The following is an 18,702-nucleotide window of genomic DNA, read 5'->3' as shown; positions in this document are numbered from 1 at the left end:
GGCTGGCCCTGCCTGCTCCTGGAGCCCAGGCCTGGGCTGTGTTCTCCGGCCTCTCCCGCACACCCTCAGCTCTGAGCACGCTCGCTCTTTGCCAGATGCAGGCCAGGAGCGGACAGAAGAGCAGCTCCGTGCCCGTGGCCGCTTCCGCAGGGCAGCACAGGTACCTGCAGCCATCCCTGCCTGGGCTGGGCCTGCTCTCACTGCTCAGCCCAGCACCGCTGTTGCGGCCCTCCAGGGGACATCCCTCTCTTCCCTGCCCTTCTTTCTCCTGCAGACATTTATGAAATTCATGGGCAGTCGGCGTAGAAAGGCCAGGATCACACCAGCTGATGTCCAGGCCCAGCCTGACACCATCCCGACCCAGGTGACAAATCCTGATGTCAGCACCGCGTCGACTGCTGTCCCAGCAAAGTGTGACACCACAACCACTGATCACACAACCCACTGGGACACCACGTCCACCGATGACGTGTCACACTGTGACTCTGTGCTGCCTGGTCTCACGGAGGAGGCCGACGCCACAACAACGGAGGGCGTGGCGAGCACTGACGCCGCGCCTGTTCAGCGCCTGGCCGATACCCCCAGCCTGGAGTTTCTTGAGGAGAGAGCTGTCTCTGCTGAAGTAAGCAGCCTGTGGCCCCCCAGGCTGGGTGCGCCGGGCCCCCTCAGCCTTTGAGGCTGGCACAGTGTGCTGGGAAGGGAAGCATTTCTCCGTGGAAGCTGGGCAAGTTGCTCACTCTGGCAGCTCTCCACTTGTCCCCTGTGCGTCCTCCAGGCCAGACTGTGGGACCTGGGGACCTGGGGCTGCTCAAGGCATCTCCAGTCCCTGGGGCAGGTGCCCTTGAGGCCAGACAGTGGGACTGGATAAGGCGAGGCATTTCCCAGGCTTCTCTCTTGCAGCTGCCTTCAAGGCACGACTGCAGGACTTGGAAAGCCAAAGCTTTTTTAATGGCATCTCTGCTGCAGGTAGCCATAACACCAGACGGAGACATGCAGCAGAGACCCCCTACGGTGCCCAAGCTGGCCTGGGTGAAGAAGGAGGAGAAGGAGGAAAGCCCTAGGGCTGCTCCAGCACAGCAGCCTGAAGAGGTGCAGCAGGTGCAGCCCCCGCAGGAGGGTGAGTGCTGGAGCTGGGCCACAGGGCTGGTGGCTGCAGCCCCCTTGGCCTCATCCTGCCCATCCCCTCTGGACATGCCCAGGGAAAGGGAGGGGGGCAGAGGGGCTGATCTCCCGGCAGTCGTGCTCCATCCACTGGGCATCCCGGGGCTGGCCCTACCTGCTTCTGGAGCCCAGGCCTGGGCTGTGTTCTCCGGCCTCTCCCGCACACCCTCAGCTCTGAGCACGCTCGCTCTTTGCCAGATGCAGGCCAGGAGCGGACAGAAGAGCAGCTCCGTGCCCGTGGCCGCTTCCACAGGGCAGCACAGGTACCTGCAGCCATCCCCGCCTGGGCTGGGCCTGCTCTCACTGCTCAGCCCAGCACCGCTGTCGCAGCCCTCCAGGGGACATCCCTCTCTCTTCCTTGCCTTTCTCCTGTAGCTGGTTTGCAGATTCATCAGGTGCATTTGGCATGAAGAGGCCACTTTCATGGCCACTTGGGACACGGCAAACTCGGACCTCTTCAATGCCCAGACCAGCGCTGCCCTGCTGGATTTGCTTGTGGAGAACAGTGTCTACAAAGCAAAGCAAGTAAGAAGCCTGTGGCCAGGGCTCCAGTCCCCCAGGGATGCTGTGGCCCCTCACGTCGGCTGCTCTGGGCCCCCTCAGCCTTTGAGACCAGCAGAGATTGGTGGCAAGGGGACCACTTCTTGGGGGAAGCTGGGCAAGTTACTGGCTCTGGCAGCTCTCCAACTGTCCCCCGTGTCCCCTCCAGGTGCCGGCCATAGTCAGGTGCATCCACCAGTGGCTCACGTCCAATGTGTCTGATGAGCACAGGCTGGACAAGACTCTGGTCCTGCTGACCGAGGCACACCCCACGGATGTTGCAGTGACCCTGCTGCGCTCTGCCCCAGCCTGTGACAGGTATGGGGCCCACCTGCCTTGAGGGCTCACCTGCCTTTAGACTCCATCCCCCTGGACAGTCGTTCCCAAATGGGGTGCCAGAGAGATGGAGACTTCCAGGACATTCCAGCTCCTGTCTTTGCCAGCTTTGGCATGTCAGCCTCCAATCCTGAGGCCAGCCTGCCTCCCTGCCCCACAAGGCACCGTGGCTCTGTCACCTGGGCCCTGCAGCTGCCCAGGCCACAGAGCTGTGTCCCAGACCCCCCTGAACCAGAGTTGTGACTCCACAGAGCTGCTCGCACCATGTGGAAGACGCTCATCTCCTCCAGATGGACTAAGGAGCCGGTGCTGCAGATCCTCTTCTGTGTGCTGGAATACTGGCCAGCGCACAGGAGACGCACCTCTGATGGGGATGAGAGAGATGTCTTTGCCCTGGCTGTGAGTTTCTTGAGCTGGCCTCTGCTCGCCCCCAGGTTGCCTCTGGGATGCCTTTCCATCCTCCCTCACCACTGCTTCTCCCTGCCCCAGGCACTGGGCTGCAAGCCTGGCTTAGGGGCATGTTCAGGGACACCAGGCTGGGGGATCCCCCTGTGTCTCCTCTGGCCTGTCCCTGCCACGCTTGGGCCCTGCCACATGGACATCTGGGCCCTGAGAGCCGTCTCTGGGTGCTTTGTCTTTGGCAGGGAACTGTGGCACTCTGGGAGATCCTCCAGCTGTCCCACTCCTGGTGCCCAAGTGCAGTGAAGGACAATTTCCCGCGCCTCCTTCTGACTCTGCTCTTCCAAGTTTTCATCAGCACAGAGGAGATGTCAGAGGAGGTCGAGACCTTCTGGAGGCGATGCCGGGAGCAGCGCAGCCTTCCCCCCAACCCCAACAGGTGCTCCATCCCAGTCCCCTCTCCCTGCCACGCCCTCGGGGCTGGGGCCAGGGCTCTGTGCCTGACCTGGGCTGTACTCTGCACACAGGTTTGCAGTGCAGACTGTTAAAGCCCTGCTGCGCCAGCTGCTGGATGAGAACGTGTTGATGGCGATCGGTCGCAAGTGTGGCTGGGACATGCTCCTCAAGGCTGACAGCCACCACTATGCAGTGGGTCTGCTGGCCAGGTGAGAGTCCTTTCTCCCCACTGCCCCACACCCCCACAGGTCATTTCTGCCCTGTGCACAGGCCACCCCTCACAGTGCCCGTGCTGCTGGGCCAGAGGGCCTTGGCAGCCAGGGATGGCTGAGCAGAGTGGAAAAGGCGGAGAGGGGCGGCTGCACAGGAGGAGCCACCTCCCAAAGTGCCCACGTCCTCTCCTGGGCTGGTGGTCAAAGACCAGGCCTGTGTGAGTCAGTCCAAGGAGAGCTTTGCCCACCTGGCTCAGGGTCTCTGGCACCTTTATTCCCCCTTGCAGGGAGCTGTGCCGTGTCTCCCGCTCCTTCGGTCGCCGCATCGCCGTCAGCCTGCTCCCGCGGCTCAGCAGGGGAGAGCCCCTGTGGGAACTGCCTGCCCTGGCATTCCTGGTGGAGGTGAGCCTGATGGCGAGCGCTGCCTGGCCCAGCTGCCTCCCCCTCTCTGCCCTCTCACAGCTGCAGCCGCCCGGGACGGTGCCTGCACCCTGTGCTGCTGCCTGGGCCCAGCCCCGGGCGGGTCCGGGCTCCTGCCGGCCGGGCACCCCGTCACTGCTCCCTGCCTTTCAGGTCCTGCACTGCCTGAACCCCAGACAATATGGGCCCAGCATCCTGCAGATTTTTTCCAGGCACCTGCGCAGTCAGTGCCCGGAGAGGCGTCGCCTGGCGCTCCGAGGCCTGGTGGTGCTCAGCAGGGATCCCACAATGGTGAGCAGGGGGCAGGGGCTGAAGCCGGGCCGGCAGCGTGCGGCTGTGCAAGGCAGTAGCTTGGCCTTGGCTGGCCTTTGGCAGCTGTGGCAGCTGCTCCCAGCTCTCCTCCTCCCCATTCAGCTGCCCGACTCCTTTGGGAGGCACCTTTGGCCTCTGGGCCCCGCGGCAGCAGCGTGGGGCTGCACCACAGCATTGTGTTCCACACAGGCTAAGAGCATGCGGAGCCTGAATGAAAGCCTCCTGGAGCTACTGCAGGATGCAGACACAGATACAATTCAGATGACCCTCTCCGTGTTCATCAATGTGCTGGGCTTGAAAATCATCCAAATATCCACCCCTACTGCCCTGAAGTTGCTTGAGGCGCTGCGGCCACTCTTTGACAACGTAAGGCTCTGTGCCCCTCATTGTGGGCACTGAGTGCTGCCAGGAAACTTTGGGCCCAGTGTCTTTTCAGGCCTGTGCCCCGGTGGGACTGGAGAAGCCAGTGCTGAGGTCTTTTCCTCTTCCTTTGCACCAGGAGCACAGCCAGCTGCAGCAGCTCTCCATGCTCCTCTTCCGGGAGCTGATGGAAGCGACAGAGAGGAGCAAGAGCCTAAAGCCACACGTGTACCTGAGTCTGGTGCCATTCTACTTCAACTGGCACAATGAGAACCAACGTGTGGCAGAGGTGAGGACTTGTGGGCTCTGGTGTCCCCATGGCAGGAGGCTGCTGTGCCTCCTGCCCTGGCCCATGGTCGCCTGCAGCCACCTCCTGGCCTTGGTGCAGGGATGCGGGTGCTGTGCCCTGGGCTGCGGTGCCATGGCCCGCTCTCTGTTGCTGTGCAGGCCTCTCGGAGAGCACTGTTTGGTGCAGCCAGGTTCCTGAAGTGGAGGGATCTTGAGCACTTGGTGACCATGGAGCAGCCGTGGAGGTTTCCCGAGTGCCTGGTAAGGACGGCCCCAAAGCCCCAGCCCCTGGCTCCCCGGGAGCACCTAGCCCTCTGCTCCCCCCAAAGCCCGGCCCCAGCAGCTGCTGGCCAGGCCTCAGGGCTCTGTGGGCAGGGGAGCCCCGTGCTGGGGGCAGGGAGTGCCCGGCCAAAGGGCAGAGCCTGAGCCCAGCCTTCCCTCCATGCCCTGGTGCTCTTTGCAGCTGGAAAAGGACAGGAGCCGAGTGGGCCAGTACGTGCGCCAGGCCCTGCTGTTCCTGGAGAGCCCAGAGGAGCCCCTGCGAAAGCTGGCCATCAAGTTTCTGGGTGAGCCACAAGGCCGGGGTCCCTCCCCACCCCGCTGCAGCTCGGCCCCAGCCCCGGCTGCTGCAGCGGCAGCAGGATGCGGCCCAGGGCATGTGGAGCCCCGAGTGGCCCCGAGCGCCTGCTGCCGCCCTGTGCCAGCCCAGCCCTGGGGCGTCCCCATGCGGGAAGGCCCCGGGCTCAGCCCTGCCAGGGCAGGAGGCCGTGTAGCCGGACTGGCAGCGCCGCTGCGGGGGACCTGTGCCTCTGGGGCCTGACAGGCTCTGTGTTCCCAGGGATCGCCGCCAGGTCCATGAAGCAGGAGCAGCCAGAGCTGCAGCTCATCTGCCAAGGTGAGTGAGGGCACCTTCCAGCTGATCCCCTTGGGCCCTGCTCCCTCCTGGCCATGGCAAGAGCTGGCTGGGATGGCCCTGGCAGGAGGGGCTCCTCGCGTCCCCACACCCCTGGCCTCTCACCTTGGCTCTCTTCCTTTCTCTTCCAGCCCTTCAAGACATGACTGATGACAGCCCTGCCGTCTCAAACCTGGCCATTGAAACGCTCCACATCATCAGAGCTGTACGGAGGACTTCATTCTTCTCATTCTGGTAGTCTCCGTTGCTGCCTCTTCCAGCCCGTAGAGGCGAGACAGAAGACATCAGACTCGCCATGGCAGGCCTGGCAATTCAACACTTGCTCGCCGGCTCCTCAGAAAATCAACACTTTTATACAATTTTCAGATATGATTAAATGCATATTCAAGTGATTACAACATCTATCAATGCATATTAATAATAGGCGGAGTATAGGTGGAGCTCAGGCGGGGCTTGGGGCGGTGCTTCTCTTGGCACCCCATTTCGAGGGGTAGTTCCGATCTTTATCCATAGGGCAGGGGTCTCTAACTCCTCTTCCTCAGCTTGATCCTTCTTCCTTTCCATTGTTCTTGACCCGCTCACTGAAGCTTGGAAAAGGCCCTGGCTCCAGGCCTATTTCTCCTATTCAAATGTCTACCTGATCCTGTTATACTTCTAATTTATTGCTTCTAAGCCTATTACATGTTCTTGTACTATTCTCTTAAGCTTTGGTCCAGTAAGTAGAACAGAACGGGTACAGATCGTTTTAATATTGGTAACTTGTTTGCAGGCCCAAATCAACTTGTTTGCAGACCCAAATCTCTTAGTTAACTCTTTGGGGCCTAGCCTCCTATATCATTCCCCCCTTTCTGTTTAGAATTTACAAATTCCTTCGTCAAGCTCTAATGGATTTTGGTAGGTGTGCATCACAGCCCACATTATCTGCATCTTTCTAACCATGATGCTTGATTTGTACCATAGCCAAATAATTAGGATCAGCAGTATAATCATGCTAGCTCCTAAAACCAATATTGAATGTATCAAATAGTGGAACACTTGTGATGCCGTGGGGGAGTATCCAGTAGAGATATCCAACCAGTGATGTTCTCCCACTTTTTCCACTTTGGTTAAGACAGTTTTTATATTCTCAGTGTTGTGTTCCACTTGCAGAGCATTCGTTTAGTCGTTCTGTTTACTTCCTGGACCAGTTTTTCTATATCAGGATGTTTAAGCATTGCTTTAGAAGATTAATGTTCATTCCTGTCTGCAATTTTAGCACATCGTGATACGTTGTATAATCAGCTTCAATCAATTGTCTAGTAGTCACTAGAATGATATAATCAAAGTCACAGCCTATTATTTTAGTAAAACAAAAAAATTAGTACCACTCACTACTTCATGACAAGTATCTATGGTAAAATTAACACAAAAGATTCTAACACATGCACAACCATTTCCTACATAATAGACTTGTGATTGGGTTTTAGTATGGGGAAGAATTTCAAAGGTACACACACTATCTTCAGTATCTAAGCATAAATCTTCATTTTCTACGACAGCATTTTCACAGATATATCCTAATTGTCCTTTAGGAATACATGCCTCAGGACTGACTGATTGTCACTTTTTCTTGGTGTGATTATAACTTGCTCAAACATTATGGTCTATGGGTCTGACAATCACATTTTGGTGTATGGCTCCTAATGTCAGGATAGGAAAGATGGTCTTTTCTTTAGCTGCACTGATAGTGAGCACATAAACTTCAATTTGTTCATGTTAAGGGTTGTAAGTGAAGTTCCCTAACTGCCACCACGCTTGGTAATTTTTCTCAAATTGTGTAGTAGAACTGTTTCTAGCTATTATTTCTCTTACCTCCTGTGGCAACATTCCTGAAGTTCCTTCTCTTAATATTCCTGCAGCTACAGATTGTACCCACTGTTGAGTTTGGAGACATTGTATTGCAAGTGCAAACCTTTTATGGATGACACCAGCATAAGCAATAATCTTGGTGAAATCTTTTGCAGTGTGGTTAGCTACTAATGTTAACAATTTAACTGCCAATGATTGTGTTTCTGCCAAAATGAGCAAAGATGATCTTAAAGGGACTTTGAATTTTCCTAGATCAGATGTGACAGCACTTAGTTTATTCACTAATACTTCTTGATCTATGGTGTTTAATACACTTAATCCTGCGCCAAACCATCCGGTTACATCTCTTTGAATTCTGGTACGAGGGGATCTGGCCATCATCTATGCATGCCAGCCTTTAAGGCTTTGTTGAATACAGGGCTGACAATCTTTTTGTATGTTTGATATGTTTACTTGAAGGTTTATTCGAACCCTCTTCAGTGAATATGGGGGATCTAACAACAGCTTCTGCTCATTTGAGTGTCTAATCATGTAAGGTCCAGCATAAGTTAAATTGTGGACACTCTCACAGGCTAAAGAAGGAGTTGTAGAACTGGTGGTGGTCTTAGTCAATGGGGTGGTAAGAGATTTGCTGGTTGGAAATCTCCTGGTTATATTTCCTTCCCTGAATGTCCACTGACACATCACAGAAACTGATTTATCTAGAGTGAAGGTGTGCCAACACTGATCAGCCACTAATTACATTTCACAGTAACGTCAGTTCTGGGTGACCATCTAATCTGTGCCTATTAAAACACTTGCATTGTATGGGGTACCAGGATTTTACCAATTATTCAGTACCCTTGTTCCTTGGAGGACTATAACAGATGCATTGTATTGGTTCAGTTCAGATGAATTCAGAATATCTGTATTTATAGCAAATCATAGACTAGAATTCCCATTATAGGCCTGAGACCATAATAATTTTTGGGCAAGAGTTTGATTTAACACCAATGTACTTATCAGTCCAAAGATCAGCATAGGAGGCTTGATAGTAGATGACTCCTCTCCTGAGGTCCATGCTTCCTCTGGAACTCTCTTGACTCGAGAGTAGTGGATCCACGTGGGTTTCTCTTTCACCCAGATCACTGTGAAGGTGGTCATCAGCACCTGCTGGGGTCCATCCCACTTCTCTCGTGGTGGATCTCCTGAAAGATTCTTAACATATACCTGATCACCAGGGTTGAATGGATGTAACTTACAATCAGGCTGCTTGGGTTGGTGTTCTAACACCACTGTAGCATTTTTCTGCAATTGTTTTCCTACAGCCATAACATGATCGTACACATATTGATTATTGATTTGATCTACAGCTTCACTATTCACAGTTTGCATCATGTAGGGTCTGCCCAATAGAATTTCAAATGGACTCAGTTTCTCTTTTGATCTTGGCTTGACCCTTAGCCTGATTAAAGCAATAGGTAAAGCTTGATACCAATGAAAATTTGTTTCTTGACATATTTTAGATTCATCTTTTCTACTTGCCCATTTGCTTGGAGTCTGTAGGGCATATGCAGTTGCCAATTGATTTTTAGTGCTTTACTTATTGCTTGTACAATTCATGCACAAAAGTGTGAACCTCTATCTAAAGAGATGCTCTTAGGCATTCCAAACCGTGGTATAATCTCATTCAACAAGACTTTAACCACTCCTTTTGATTCATTTTTTTCTACATGGGAAAGCTTCAGGCCATCCAGAAAATGTGTCAGTCAAAACTAAGAGATAACAGGACTCTCCCCCCTTTTCTTGGGAGCTCAGAGAAATTAATTTGCCAAATTTGACCTGGGAAATGCCCATTACTTATTGCCCTTTGGTGTATTTTTGTTCCAGTATTTCAGACAAAGTTCACATTGGGATGTGACTGGCTCTATTGTGGAAATAAATTTGGTCCTGCTACTCTAGTCCTTAAATGCTAATAGAGTGAGTCTAAGCCCCAATAGTTTTATCATGTTTTACTTTTACAAATTGCCACACTAATTTTTCTAATAGTATTAACTGACCTGTTTTTAGTTAACCTCATCTATTGTCTAACACCTATTTTCATGTATCCACTTATAATCTGTTTCTTGATATTCTACCTGTTGATCTGTGTCTAGTTCTTCTAGCACTAAAGCTGCTACTGATAGTTCTTCTTGCAGCAGCTAATTTAGTTTCTGCATCAGCTTTTCTGTTTCTTATTTCCAGGACAGTGTTACCTTTCAGGTGTCCTTGGCAGTGCAGAATTGCCACCTGAGAGGGGAGTTGTACAGCTTCTAATAATCATAGAGTTTCTTCAGTATATTCCACAACTTTTCCTTGAAGAGTTAAAAGTCCTCTTTTTCCAAATTGCTCCATGAGTGTGAACTATGCCAAAGGCATATTTGGTACTGTCCATTGAACACATTCTCCTTGTTTTTCAGTAACAATCAATAGATCATTCACATATTATAAAAGTACACCCTTTCCCGGTGGTGACTGCCATTGTTCCAATTCTTTAGCTAATTAATTCCCAAAATTGTGGGAATATTTTCTAACCCTTAAGGTAACACTGTCCAAATGAGATGAGTTTTCCTTCCTGTGGTGGGATTTTCCCACTTGAAGGCAAATATCCTTTGACTTTCCTGTGTTAAGGGAAGGCAGAAAAAGGCATCTCTTAAGTCTAATACTGTGAACCAAATTACACTTTCTTTTAATATTGTTAATAAGGTATATAGGTTTGCAACAGCTGCATGTATGTTTTAGCTATTTTATTTACTGCTCTTAAATCCTGAGCCAACCTATGTGTTCCATTTGTCTTTTTGACTGGTAAAATTGGGGTGTTGCAATCTGATTCACACTCTACAAAACCTTAATTTCAAAAAGTTGTCTATTATTGGCTCAATTCCTCTTCTGTCTTCCAGCTTCAGTGCATATTGCTTCCTAACTACTGGGTTTGCTCCTGTCTGTAATTCTATTTCAATGGGAGCTGCTCTTTTTGACTTTCCTGGTGTTTCAAAAGCCCAAACTCCTGGGTATACCTGATCTAAAATTTGATTGACATTTGAATTACCCTGGCTTGGCTCCACAGAGCTCATTGCTAAATTCAGAGCTGCTATTAATTGTTCTTCCTTTACCTTAAGTTCAATTTTACCTTGTTTGAATTCTATTACAGCTCCCAGATTTTCTAGTAGGTCTCTGCCCAATACCAGTTTGGATAAATTTGGTAAATACCAAAACTGATGCACTCCCATTTGTTTTCCAATTTTGAACTTTAGGGATTTCAAAAGAAAGCTTTTCTGATTGGCCAGTGGCACCCATGACTTAAACATATTTATCACTTTTAGGTATTAATTCAAAACAGAAAATGTAGCTCCAGTATTAGAAAATCTAATTCTTCTTTTTCTTCCCCTAGTTTAATTTTTACCAGCAGGTCCCCTAGCACTGGCCTGCCGGCCCCCCCTTCACTCAGTACTCTGTAAGCAACAACAGCCTCTCCTGTGCCTGTATTTCCACCTGTGAATTCAGGGCATTGTTGCTTCCAGTGTCCCTCTTTTCTGCAATATGCACACTGGTTCTGACCCAGCCTTGTCTGTCGGGGAGGCAAACCTTACATCTGTTACACAAGGCTCATACATATAACTAACAATTGCAAAACTGACAAATCTTAATTCTAGGTCTTATCCAAAGTGATGTGCTTATAGTTAACTCTTCAGCACTACCTCTCATATAGCAACTCTTAGCATGATAATACCTTTAACTATGTGCTCCTGGATGTTTCAAGGTAAGCAAGATATATCAGGTACACAATAACAATACTTGGCCAAATACAAACAAAACCAGACCAGACCAGACCAGAGGGGATATTCCCAAGGGAGAGCGTCCTCTCCCGTGTCCCCTGCAAGACGGCGTCCCGCCTCGACTCACGGGTATCCAGAACCAGAACAAACAAAACCAGAAACCAGATACAAATACCTTTTATCAATAGGCAGTGTTCTTGTCCAGCCCCCGCAAGAAGCCACCGAAGAAGGGAGCCCCTTCGGGTAGAAAGACTTACCCGAGGGCGCCCAAGGGGGTCCCGTCCTCCGGGGGATTCCGCAGCCGGGTGGAGAAGGTGTGCTGCTGCAGGTCGCCAAGTGAATCCGAAAAATCGGTCCGAGAAACTGCTCAGAGATTTTTTTTTTATCTTTAAGCAGCAAGGTATTTGTTTATTCAATGTTGGGAGCAAGCCAGCTCGCGCTGGAAAAACTTGCTCAAAGGCTTCACAAAAAATCAGCATTTTTAAACAATCGTCAGATGTGATTAAATGCATATTCAAGTGATTACAACATCTATCTCTGCATATTAATAATAGGCGGAGTATAGATGAAGCTCAGGCGGGGCTTGGGGCAGTGCTTCTCTTGGCCCTCAATTTTGGGGGGTCTGGGGGCTTAAACTCATCTTCTTCAGCCTGACCCTTCTTCTTTTCCACTGTTCTTGACCCGCTCACTGAAGCTTGGGAAAAGCCCTGGCTCCCGGCCTATTTCTCCTATTCAAATGTCTACCTGATCCTGTTATATTTCTAATTTATTGCTTCTAGTCCTATTACATGTTCTTGTACTATTCTCTGAAGCTTTGGTCCAGTAAGTAGAACAGAACAAACACAGATCGTTTTGGATATTGGTAGCTTGTTAGCAGGCCCAAATTTCTTAGTTAACTCTTTTGGGCCTGGCCTCCTGTTTCAGTGAGATCGGTCATTGCAGCGCAGGGCTGAAAAAAGGGAACAGCAGCTCTTTCCACCAGGAAAAAAAAGCTGGAAGCTTTGGCTTCAGGTGGAGTTGTTGGGGCAGCCTGGGCACTTCTTGGGCAGCAAGAACTTTCTGTGGTGGCAACTTTTGTCTGGCAGGAATCTTCATTTACATTAAATTTTTCAGGAGGTGGGACCGGCCATTGCAACGCAGGGGAGAAAAAAGGGAACAGCAGCTCTTTCCACCAGGAAAAAAAGGCTGGAAGCTTTGGCTTCAAGTGCAGTTGGGGCAGCCTGGGAACTTCTTGGGCAGCAGGAGTTTTCTGTGGTGGCAACTTTTGTCTGGCAGGAATCTTCATTTGGATTGAAGTTTTCAGGAGGTGGAACAGGCCATTGCAGCGCAAGCCTGAAAAAAGGGAACAGCAGCTCTTTCCACCAGGAAAAAAAGTCTGGATCCTTTGGCTTCAGGTGCAGTTCTTGGGGCAGCCTGGCCACTTCTTGGGCAGCAAGAGTTTTCTGTGGTGGCACCTTTTGTCCGGCAGGAATCCTCAGCTGGATTCAGTTTTTTAGGAGTTAGGACTGGCCATTGCATCACAGGGCAGAAAAAAGGGAACAGCAGCTCTTTCCACCAGGAAAAAATGTCTGGAAGCTTCGGCTTCAGGTGTAGTTCGTGCAGGCTGGGAACTTCTTGGGCAGCAAGAGTTTTCTGTGGTGGCACCTTTTGTCTGGAAGGAATCTTCAGGTGGATTCAATTTTTCAGGAGGTGGGAGCGGCCATTGCAGTGCACGGCATCAAAAAGGGAACAGAAGCTCTTTTCCTAAGGAAAAAAAGGCTGGAAGCTTTGGCTTCAGGTGTAGATGTTGGGGCAGCCTGGGCACTTCTTGGGCAGGAAGCGTTTTCTTTGGTGGCACCTTTTGTCTGGCAGGAATCTTCAGCTGGATTGAAGTTTTCAGGAGGTGGGACCGGCCATTGCAGCGCAGGGCTGAAAAAAAGGAACAGCAGCTCTTTCCACCAGGAAAAAAAGTCTGGAAGCTTTGGCTTTGAGGTGCAGTTGTTGGGGCAGCCTGGGCACTTCTTGGGCAGCAAAGAGCTTTCTGTGGTAAGACATTTGTCTGTCAGGAATCTTTATCTGGAGTCTATTTTGGGTGTTACTTTGACCTATTCATGAGTGGGCTAAAAAAAAAGGAATTAGCAGCTCTTTCCCTCAGGTGAAATAGTCTGGAAGGTTTGACTTTGAGGTTCAGTTGTGGGGGCAGCCTGGGCACTTCTTGGGAGGAAGAGCTTTCTGTGGTGGCACCTTTTGTTAGTCAGGAATCTTCATTTGGACTGAAGTTTTCAGGAGATGGGACCGGCCATTACAGCGCAGGGCAGAAAAAAGGGAACAGTAGCTCTTTCCACCAGGAAAAAAAGTCTGGAAGCTTTGAGGTGCAGTTGTTGGGGCAGCCTGGGCACTTCTCTGGCAGCAAGAACTTTGTGGTGGCACCTTTTGTTAGTCAGGAATCTTCATTTGGATTGAATTTTTCAGGAGGTGGGACCGGTCATTGCAGCGCAGGGCACAGAAAAGGGAACAGCATCTCCTTCCACCAGGAAAAAATGGATGGAAGCTTTGGCTTCAGGTGTAGTTCGTGCAGGCGGGGAACTTCTTGGGCAGGAAGAGCTTCCTGTGGTGGCACCTTTTGTCTGGCAGGAATCTTCAGGTGGATTCAATTTTTCAGGAGGTGGGACCGGCCATTGCAGCGCAGGCCTGCAAAAAGGGAACAGCAGCTCTTTCCACCAGGAAAAAAAGTCTGGATCCTTTGGCTTTGAGGTGCAGTTGTTGGGGCAGCCTGGGCACTTCTTGGGTAGTAAAGAGCTTCCTGTGGTGGCAACTTTTGTCTGACAGGAATCTTTATCTGGAGTCTGTTTTGGATGTTACTTTGACCTATTCAGGAGTGGGCTAAAAAAAAGGGAATTAGCAGCCCTTTCCCTCAGGAAAAAAAGTCTGGAAGGTTTGACTTTGAGGTTCAGTTGTTGGGGCAGCCTGGGCACCTCTTGGGCAGGAAGAGTTTTCTGTGGTGGCAACTTTTGTCTGGTAGGAATCTTTATTTGGATTCAATCTTCCAGAAGGTGGGACAGGCCATTGCAGCGCAGGGCATCCAAAAGGTAACAGCAGCTCTTTCCACCAGGAAAAAAAGGCTGGAAGCTTTGGATTTGAGGTGCAATTGTTGGGCACCCTGGGCACTTCTTGGGCAGCAAGAGCTTCCTGTGGAGGCACCTTTTGTCTGGCAGGAATCTTCAGGTGGATTGAAGTTTTCAGGAGGTGGGACAGGTCATTGCAGCGCAGGGCAGAAAAAAAGGAACAGCAGCTCTTTCCACCAGGAAAAAAGTCTGGAAGCATTGGCTTTGAGGTGCAGTTCTTGGGGCAGCCTGGGCACTTCTTGGGCAGCAAGAGCTTCCTGTGGTGGCACCTTTTGTCTGGCAGGAATCTTTATCTGGAGTCTATTTTGGGTGTTACTTTGACCGATTCAGGAGTGGGCCAAAAAAAAGGGAATTAGCAGCTCTTTCCACCAGGAAAAAAAGTCTGGAAGGTTTGACTTTGAGGTTCATTTGGTGGGGCAGCCTGGGCACTTCTTGGGCAGCAAGACTTTCTGTGGGGGCACCTTTTGTCTGGCAGGAATCTTCAGTTGGATTGAAGTTTTCAGGAGGTGGGACCGGCCATTGCAGCGCAGGGCAGAAAAAAAGGAACAGCAGCTCTTTCCACCAGGAAAAAAAGGCTGGAAGCTTTGGCTTTGAGGTGCAGTTGGTGGGGCAGCCTGAGCACTTCTTGGGCAGCAAGAACTTTCTGTGGTGGCACCTTTTGTCTGGCAGGAATCTTCAGTTGCATTGAATTTTTCAGGAGGTGGGACCGGCCATTGCAGCGCAGGGGAGAAAAAAAGGAACAGCAGCTCTTTTCCTAAGGAAAAAAAGTCTGGAAGCTTTGGCTTTGATGTGCAGTTGTTGGGGCAGCCTGGGCACTTCTTGGGCAGGAAGAGTTTTCTGTGTTAGCACCTTTTGTCCGGCAGGAATCTTCAGTTTCAGTAAATTTTTCAGGAGGTGCGACAGGCCATTGCAACGCAGGGCTGAAAAAAGGGAACAGCAGCTCTTTCCACCAGGAAAAATTGTCTGGATCCTTTGGCTTTGAGGTTCAGTTGTTGGGGCAGCCTGGGCACTTCTTGGGAGGAAGAGCTTTCTGTGGTGGCACCTTTTGTTAGTCAGGAATCTTCATTTGGACTGAAGTTTTCAGGAGATGGGACCGGCCATTGCAGCGCAGGGCAGAAAATAGGTAACAGCAGCTCTTTCCACCAGGAAAAAAAGTCTGGAAGCTTTGAGGTGCAGTTGTTGGGGCAGCCTGGGCACTTCTCTGGCAGCAAGAACTTTGTGGTGGTACCTTTTGTTAGTCAGGAATCTTCATTTGGATTGAATTTTTCAGGAGGTGGGACCGGACATTGCAGCGCAGGGCACAGAGAAGGGAACAGCAGCTCCTTCCACCAGGAAAAAATGGATGGAAGCTTTGGCTTCAGGTGTAGTTCGTGCAGGCTGGGAACTTCTTGGGCAGGAAGAGCTTCCTGTGGTGGCACCTTTTGTCTGGCAGGAATCTTCAGTTGGATTGAAGTTTTCAGCAGGTGAGACCGGCCATTGCAGCACAGGGCATCCAAAAGGGAACAGCAGCGCTTTCCACCAGGAAAAAAAGGCTGGAAGCTTTGGCTTTGAGGTGCAGTTGTTGGGGCAGCCTGGGCACTTCTTGGGCAGCAAGAGCTTCCTGTGGTGGCAACTTTTGTCTGGCAGGAATCTTTATCTGGAGTCTATTTTGGGTGTTACTTTGACCTGTTCAGGAGCAGGCCAAAAAAAGGGAACAGCAGCTCTTTCCACCAGGAAAAGAAGTCTGGAAGTTTTGACTTTGAGGTTCATTTGGTGGGGCAGCCTGGGCACTTCTGGGGCAGCAAGACTTTCTGTGGTGGCACCTTTTGTCTGGCAGGAATCTTCATTTGGATTCAATTTTTCCAGGAGGTGGGACAGGCCATTGCAGTGCAGGGCAGTAAAAAAGGGAACAGCAGCTCTTTCCAGCAGGAAAAAAAGTCTGGAAGCTTTGGCTTCAGGTGCAGTTGTTGGGGCAGCCTGGGAACTTCTTGGGCAGCCAGAGTTTTCTGTGGTGGCACCTTTTGTCTGGCAGGAATCTTTATCTGGAGTCGATTTTGGATGTTACTTTGACCTATTCAGGAGTGGGCTAAAAATAAGGGAATCAGCAGCTCTTTCCCTGAGGAAAAAAAGTCTGGAAGGTTTGACTTTGAGGTTCAGTTGTTGGGGCAGCCTGGGCACTTCTTGGGCAGCAAGAGTTTTCTGTGGTGGCACCTTTTGTCTGGCAGGAATCTTCATTTGGATTGAAGTTTTCAGGAGGTGGAACAAGTCATTGCAGCGCAGGGCTGAAAAAAGGGAACAGCAGCTCTTTCCACCAGGAAAAAAAGTCTGGAACCTTTGCCTTCAGGTATAGGTGGTGCAGCCTGGGCACTTCTTTCGTAGCAAAGATATTTCTGTGGTGGCACCTTTTGTCTGGCAGGAATCTTCAGTTGGATTAATTTTTCAGGAGGTGGGACCGGCCATTACAGCGCAGGCCTGAAAAAAGGGAACAGCAGCTCTTTCCACCAGGAAAAAAAGTCTGGAAGCTTTCAGCTTCAGGTGTAGTTGGTGCAGCCTGGGAACTTCTTGGGCAGGAAGAGTTTTCTGTGGTGGCACCTTTTGTCTAGCAGGAATCTTCATTTGGATTCAATTTTCCAGGAGGTGGGACCGGCCATTGCAGAGCAGGGCAGAAAAAAGGGAACAGCAGCTCTTTCCACCAGGAAAAAAAGGCTGGAAGCTTTGGCTTTGAGGTGCAGTTGTTGGGGCAGCCTGGGCACTTCTTGGGCAGCAAAGAGCTTTCTGTGGTAAGACATTTGTCTGTCAGGAATCTTTATCTGGAGTCTATTTTGGATGTTACTTTGACCTATTCAGGAGTGGGCTAAAAAAAAAAAAATTAGCAGCCCTTTCCCTCAGGAAAAATAGTCTGGAAGGTTTGACTCTGAGGTTCAGTTGTTGGGGCAGCCTGGGCACTTCTTGGGAGGAAGAGCTTTCTGTGGTGGCACCTTTTGTTTGGAAGGAATCTTCATTTGGACTGAAGTTTTCAGGAGTTGGGACCGGCCATTACAGCGCAGGGCAAAAAAAAGGGAACAGCAGCTCTTTCCACCAGGAAAAAAAGTCTGTAAGCTTTGGCTTCAGGTGCAGATGTTGGGGTAGCCTGGGCACTTCTTGGGCAGCAAGAGCTTCCTGTGGTGGCAACGTTTGTCGGGCAGGAATCTTCAGTTGGATTTAATTTTCCAGAAGGTGGGACAGGCCGTTGCAGTACAGGGCTGAAAAAAGGGAACAGCAGTTTTTTCCATGAGGAAAAAAAGTCTGGAAGCTTTGGCTTCAGGTGTAGTTCGTGGGGCAGCCTAGGCACTTCTTGGGCAGGAAGAGCTTCCTGTGGCGGCACCTTTTGTCTGGCAGGAATCTTTATTTGGATTCAATTTTCCAGAAAGTGGGACAGGCCATTGCAGCACAGGGCTGAAAAAAGGGAACAGCAGCTCTTTCCACCAGGAAAAAAAGTCTGGATCCTTTGGCTTTGAGGTGCAGTTGTTGGGGCAGCCTGGGTATTTCTTGGGCAGCAAAGAGCTTTCTGTGGTAAGACATTTGTCTGTCAGGAATCTTTATCTGGAGTCTATTTTTGATGTTACTTTGACCTATTCATGAATGGGCTAAAAAAAAAGAAATTAGCAGCCCTTTCCCTCAGGAAAAATAGTCTGGAAGGTTTGACTTTGAGGTTCAGTTGTTGGGGCAGCCTGGGCACTTCTTGGGCAGCAAGAACTTTCTGTGGTGGCATCTTTTGTTAGGCAGAAATCTTCATTTGGACTGAAGTTTTCAGGAGTTGGGACCGGCCATTGCAGAGCAGGGCTGAAAAAAGGGAACAGCAGCTCTTTCCACCAGGAAAAAAAGTCTGGAAGCTTTCGCTTCAGGTGCAGATGTTGGGGTAGCCTGGGCACTTCTTGGGCAGGAAGTGTTTTCTTTGATGGCACCTTTTGTCTGGCAGCAATCTTCAGTTGGATTCAATCTTCCAGAAGGTGGGACAGGCCATTGCAGCGCAGGGCATCCAAAAGGGAACAGCAGCTCTTTCCACCAGGAAAAAAAGGCTGGAAGCTTTGGATCTGAGGTGCAGTTGTTGGGGTAGCCTGGGCACTTCTTGGGCAGCAAGAACTTTCTGTGGTGGCACCTTTTGTCTAGCAGGAATCTTCATTTGGATTGAAGTTTTCAGGAGGTGGGACCGGCCATTGCAGCGCAGGGCAGAAAAAAAGGGAACAGCGGCTCCTTCAATCAGGAAAAAAACTCTGGAAGCTTTGGCTTCGAGGTGCAGTTTTTGCGCAGCTTGGGCACTTCTTGGGCAGGAAGACCTTTCTGTGGTGGCACATTTTCTCTGGCAAGGATCTTCATTTAGATTCAGTTTTTCAGGAGGTGGGACCGGCCATTGGAGCACAGGGCAAAAAAAAAGGGAACAGCGGCTCCTTCAATCAGGAAAAAAACTCTGGAAGCTTTGGCTTTGAGGTGCAGTTGTTGGGGCAGCCTGGGCACTTCTTGGGCAGCAAGAGCTTCCTGTGGTGGCAACGTTTGTCTGGCAGGAATCTTCAGTTGGATTCAATTTTCCAGAAGGTGGGACC

General features: G+C 50.5%; 3 protein-coding genes across 3 annotated transcripts in view; 2 read left to right on the top strand and 1 right to left on the bottom strand.

Annotated features, from left to right (window-relative positions):
- Positions 1-18,702, bottom strand: part of LOC135405281 (zinc finger protein 664-like) — a 57,708-nt gene that overhangs the window by 15,456 nt on the left and 23,550 nt on the right. The window lies entirely within an intron of this gene.
- Positions 241-1,771, top strand: LOC135404607 (uncharacterized). Its single transcript, XM_064639338.1, has 5 exons — positions 241-622; positions 967-1,117; positions 1,360-1,424; positions 1,537-1,682; positions 1,765-1,771. The coding sequence occupies exons 1-5, from the start codon at positions 281-283 to the stop codon at positions 1,769-1,771; spliced, it is 711 nt and encodes a 236-aa protein (XP_064495408.1). The 5' UTR covers positions 241-280.
- On the top strand, positions 3,737-5,635 carry LOC135404606 (uncharacterized). The gene is made up of 7 exons (XM_064639337.1): positions 3,737-3,815; positions 4,026-4,202; positions 4,336-4,485; positions 4,644-4,745; positions 4,948-5,050; positions 5,323-5,379; positions 5,529-5,635. Exons 1-7 carry the CDS (start codon positions 3,813-3,815, stop codon positions 5,633-5,635), a joined length of 699 nt encoding a protein of 232 aa, XP_064495407.1. The 5' UTR covers positions 3,737-3,812.

Source organism: Pseudopipra pipra, chromosome W, assembly GCF_036250125.1.
Source record: "Pseudopipra pipra isolate bDixPip1 chromosome W, bDixPip1.hap1, whole genome shotgun sequence".
NCBI lineage: Eukaryota > Metazoa > Chordata > Aves > Passeriformes > Pipridae > Pseudopipra > Pseudopipra pipra.
This window is presented reverse-complemented; position numbering and strand designations above follow the sequence as displayed.

Bases quoted from the DNA above. Each gene is read 5' to 3' on its own strand.
- LOC135404607 (XM_064639338.1), top strand. From the start codon at position 281: ATGAAATTCATGGGCAGTCGGCGTAGAAAGGCCAGGATCACACCAGCT. The intron at 623-966 runs GTAAGCAGCCTG...TCTCTGCTGCAG, and splicing joins AGAGAGCTGTCTCTGCTGAA to GTAGCCATAACACCAGACGG. The intron at 1,118-1,359 runs GTGAGTGCTGGA...GCTCTTTGCCAG, and splicing joins GGTGCAGCCCCCGCAGGAGG to ATGCAGGCCAGGAGCGGACA.
- LOC135404606 (XM_064639337.1), top strand. The intron at 4,746-4,947 runs GTAAGGACGGCC...TGCTCTTTGCAG, and splicing joins GGAGGTTTCCCGAGTGCCTG to CTGGAAAAGGACAGGAGCCG. The intron at 5,380-5,528 runs GTGAGTGAGGGC...TTTCTCTTCCAG, and splicing joins GCTGCAGCTCATCTGCCAAG to CCCTTCAAGACATGACTGAT.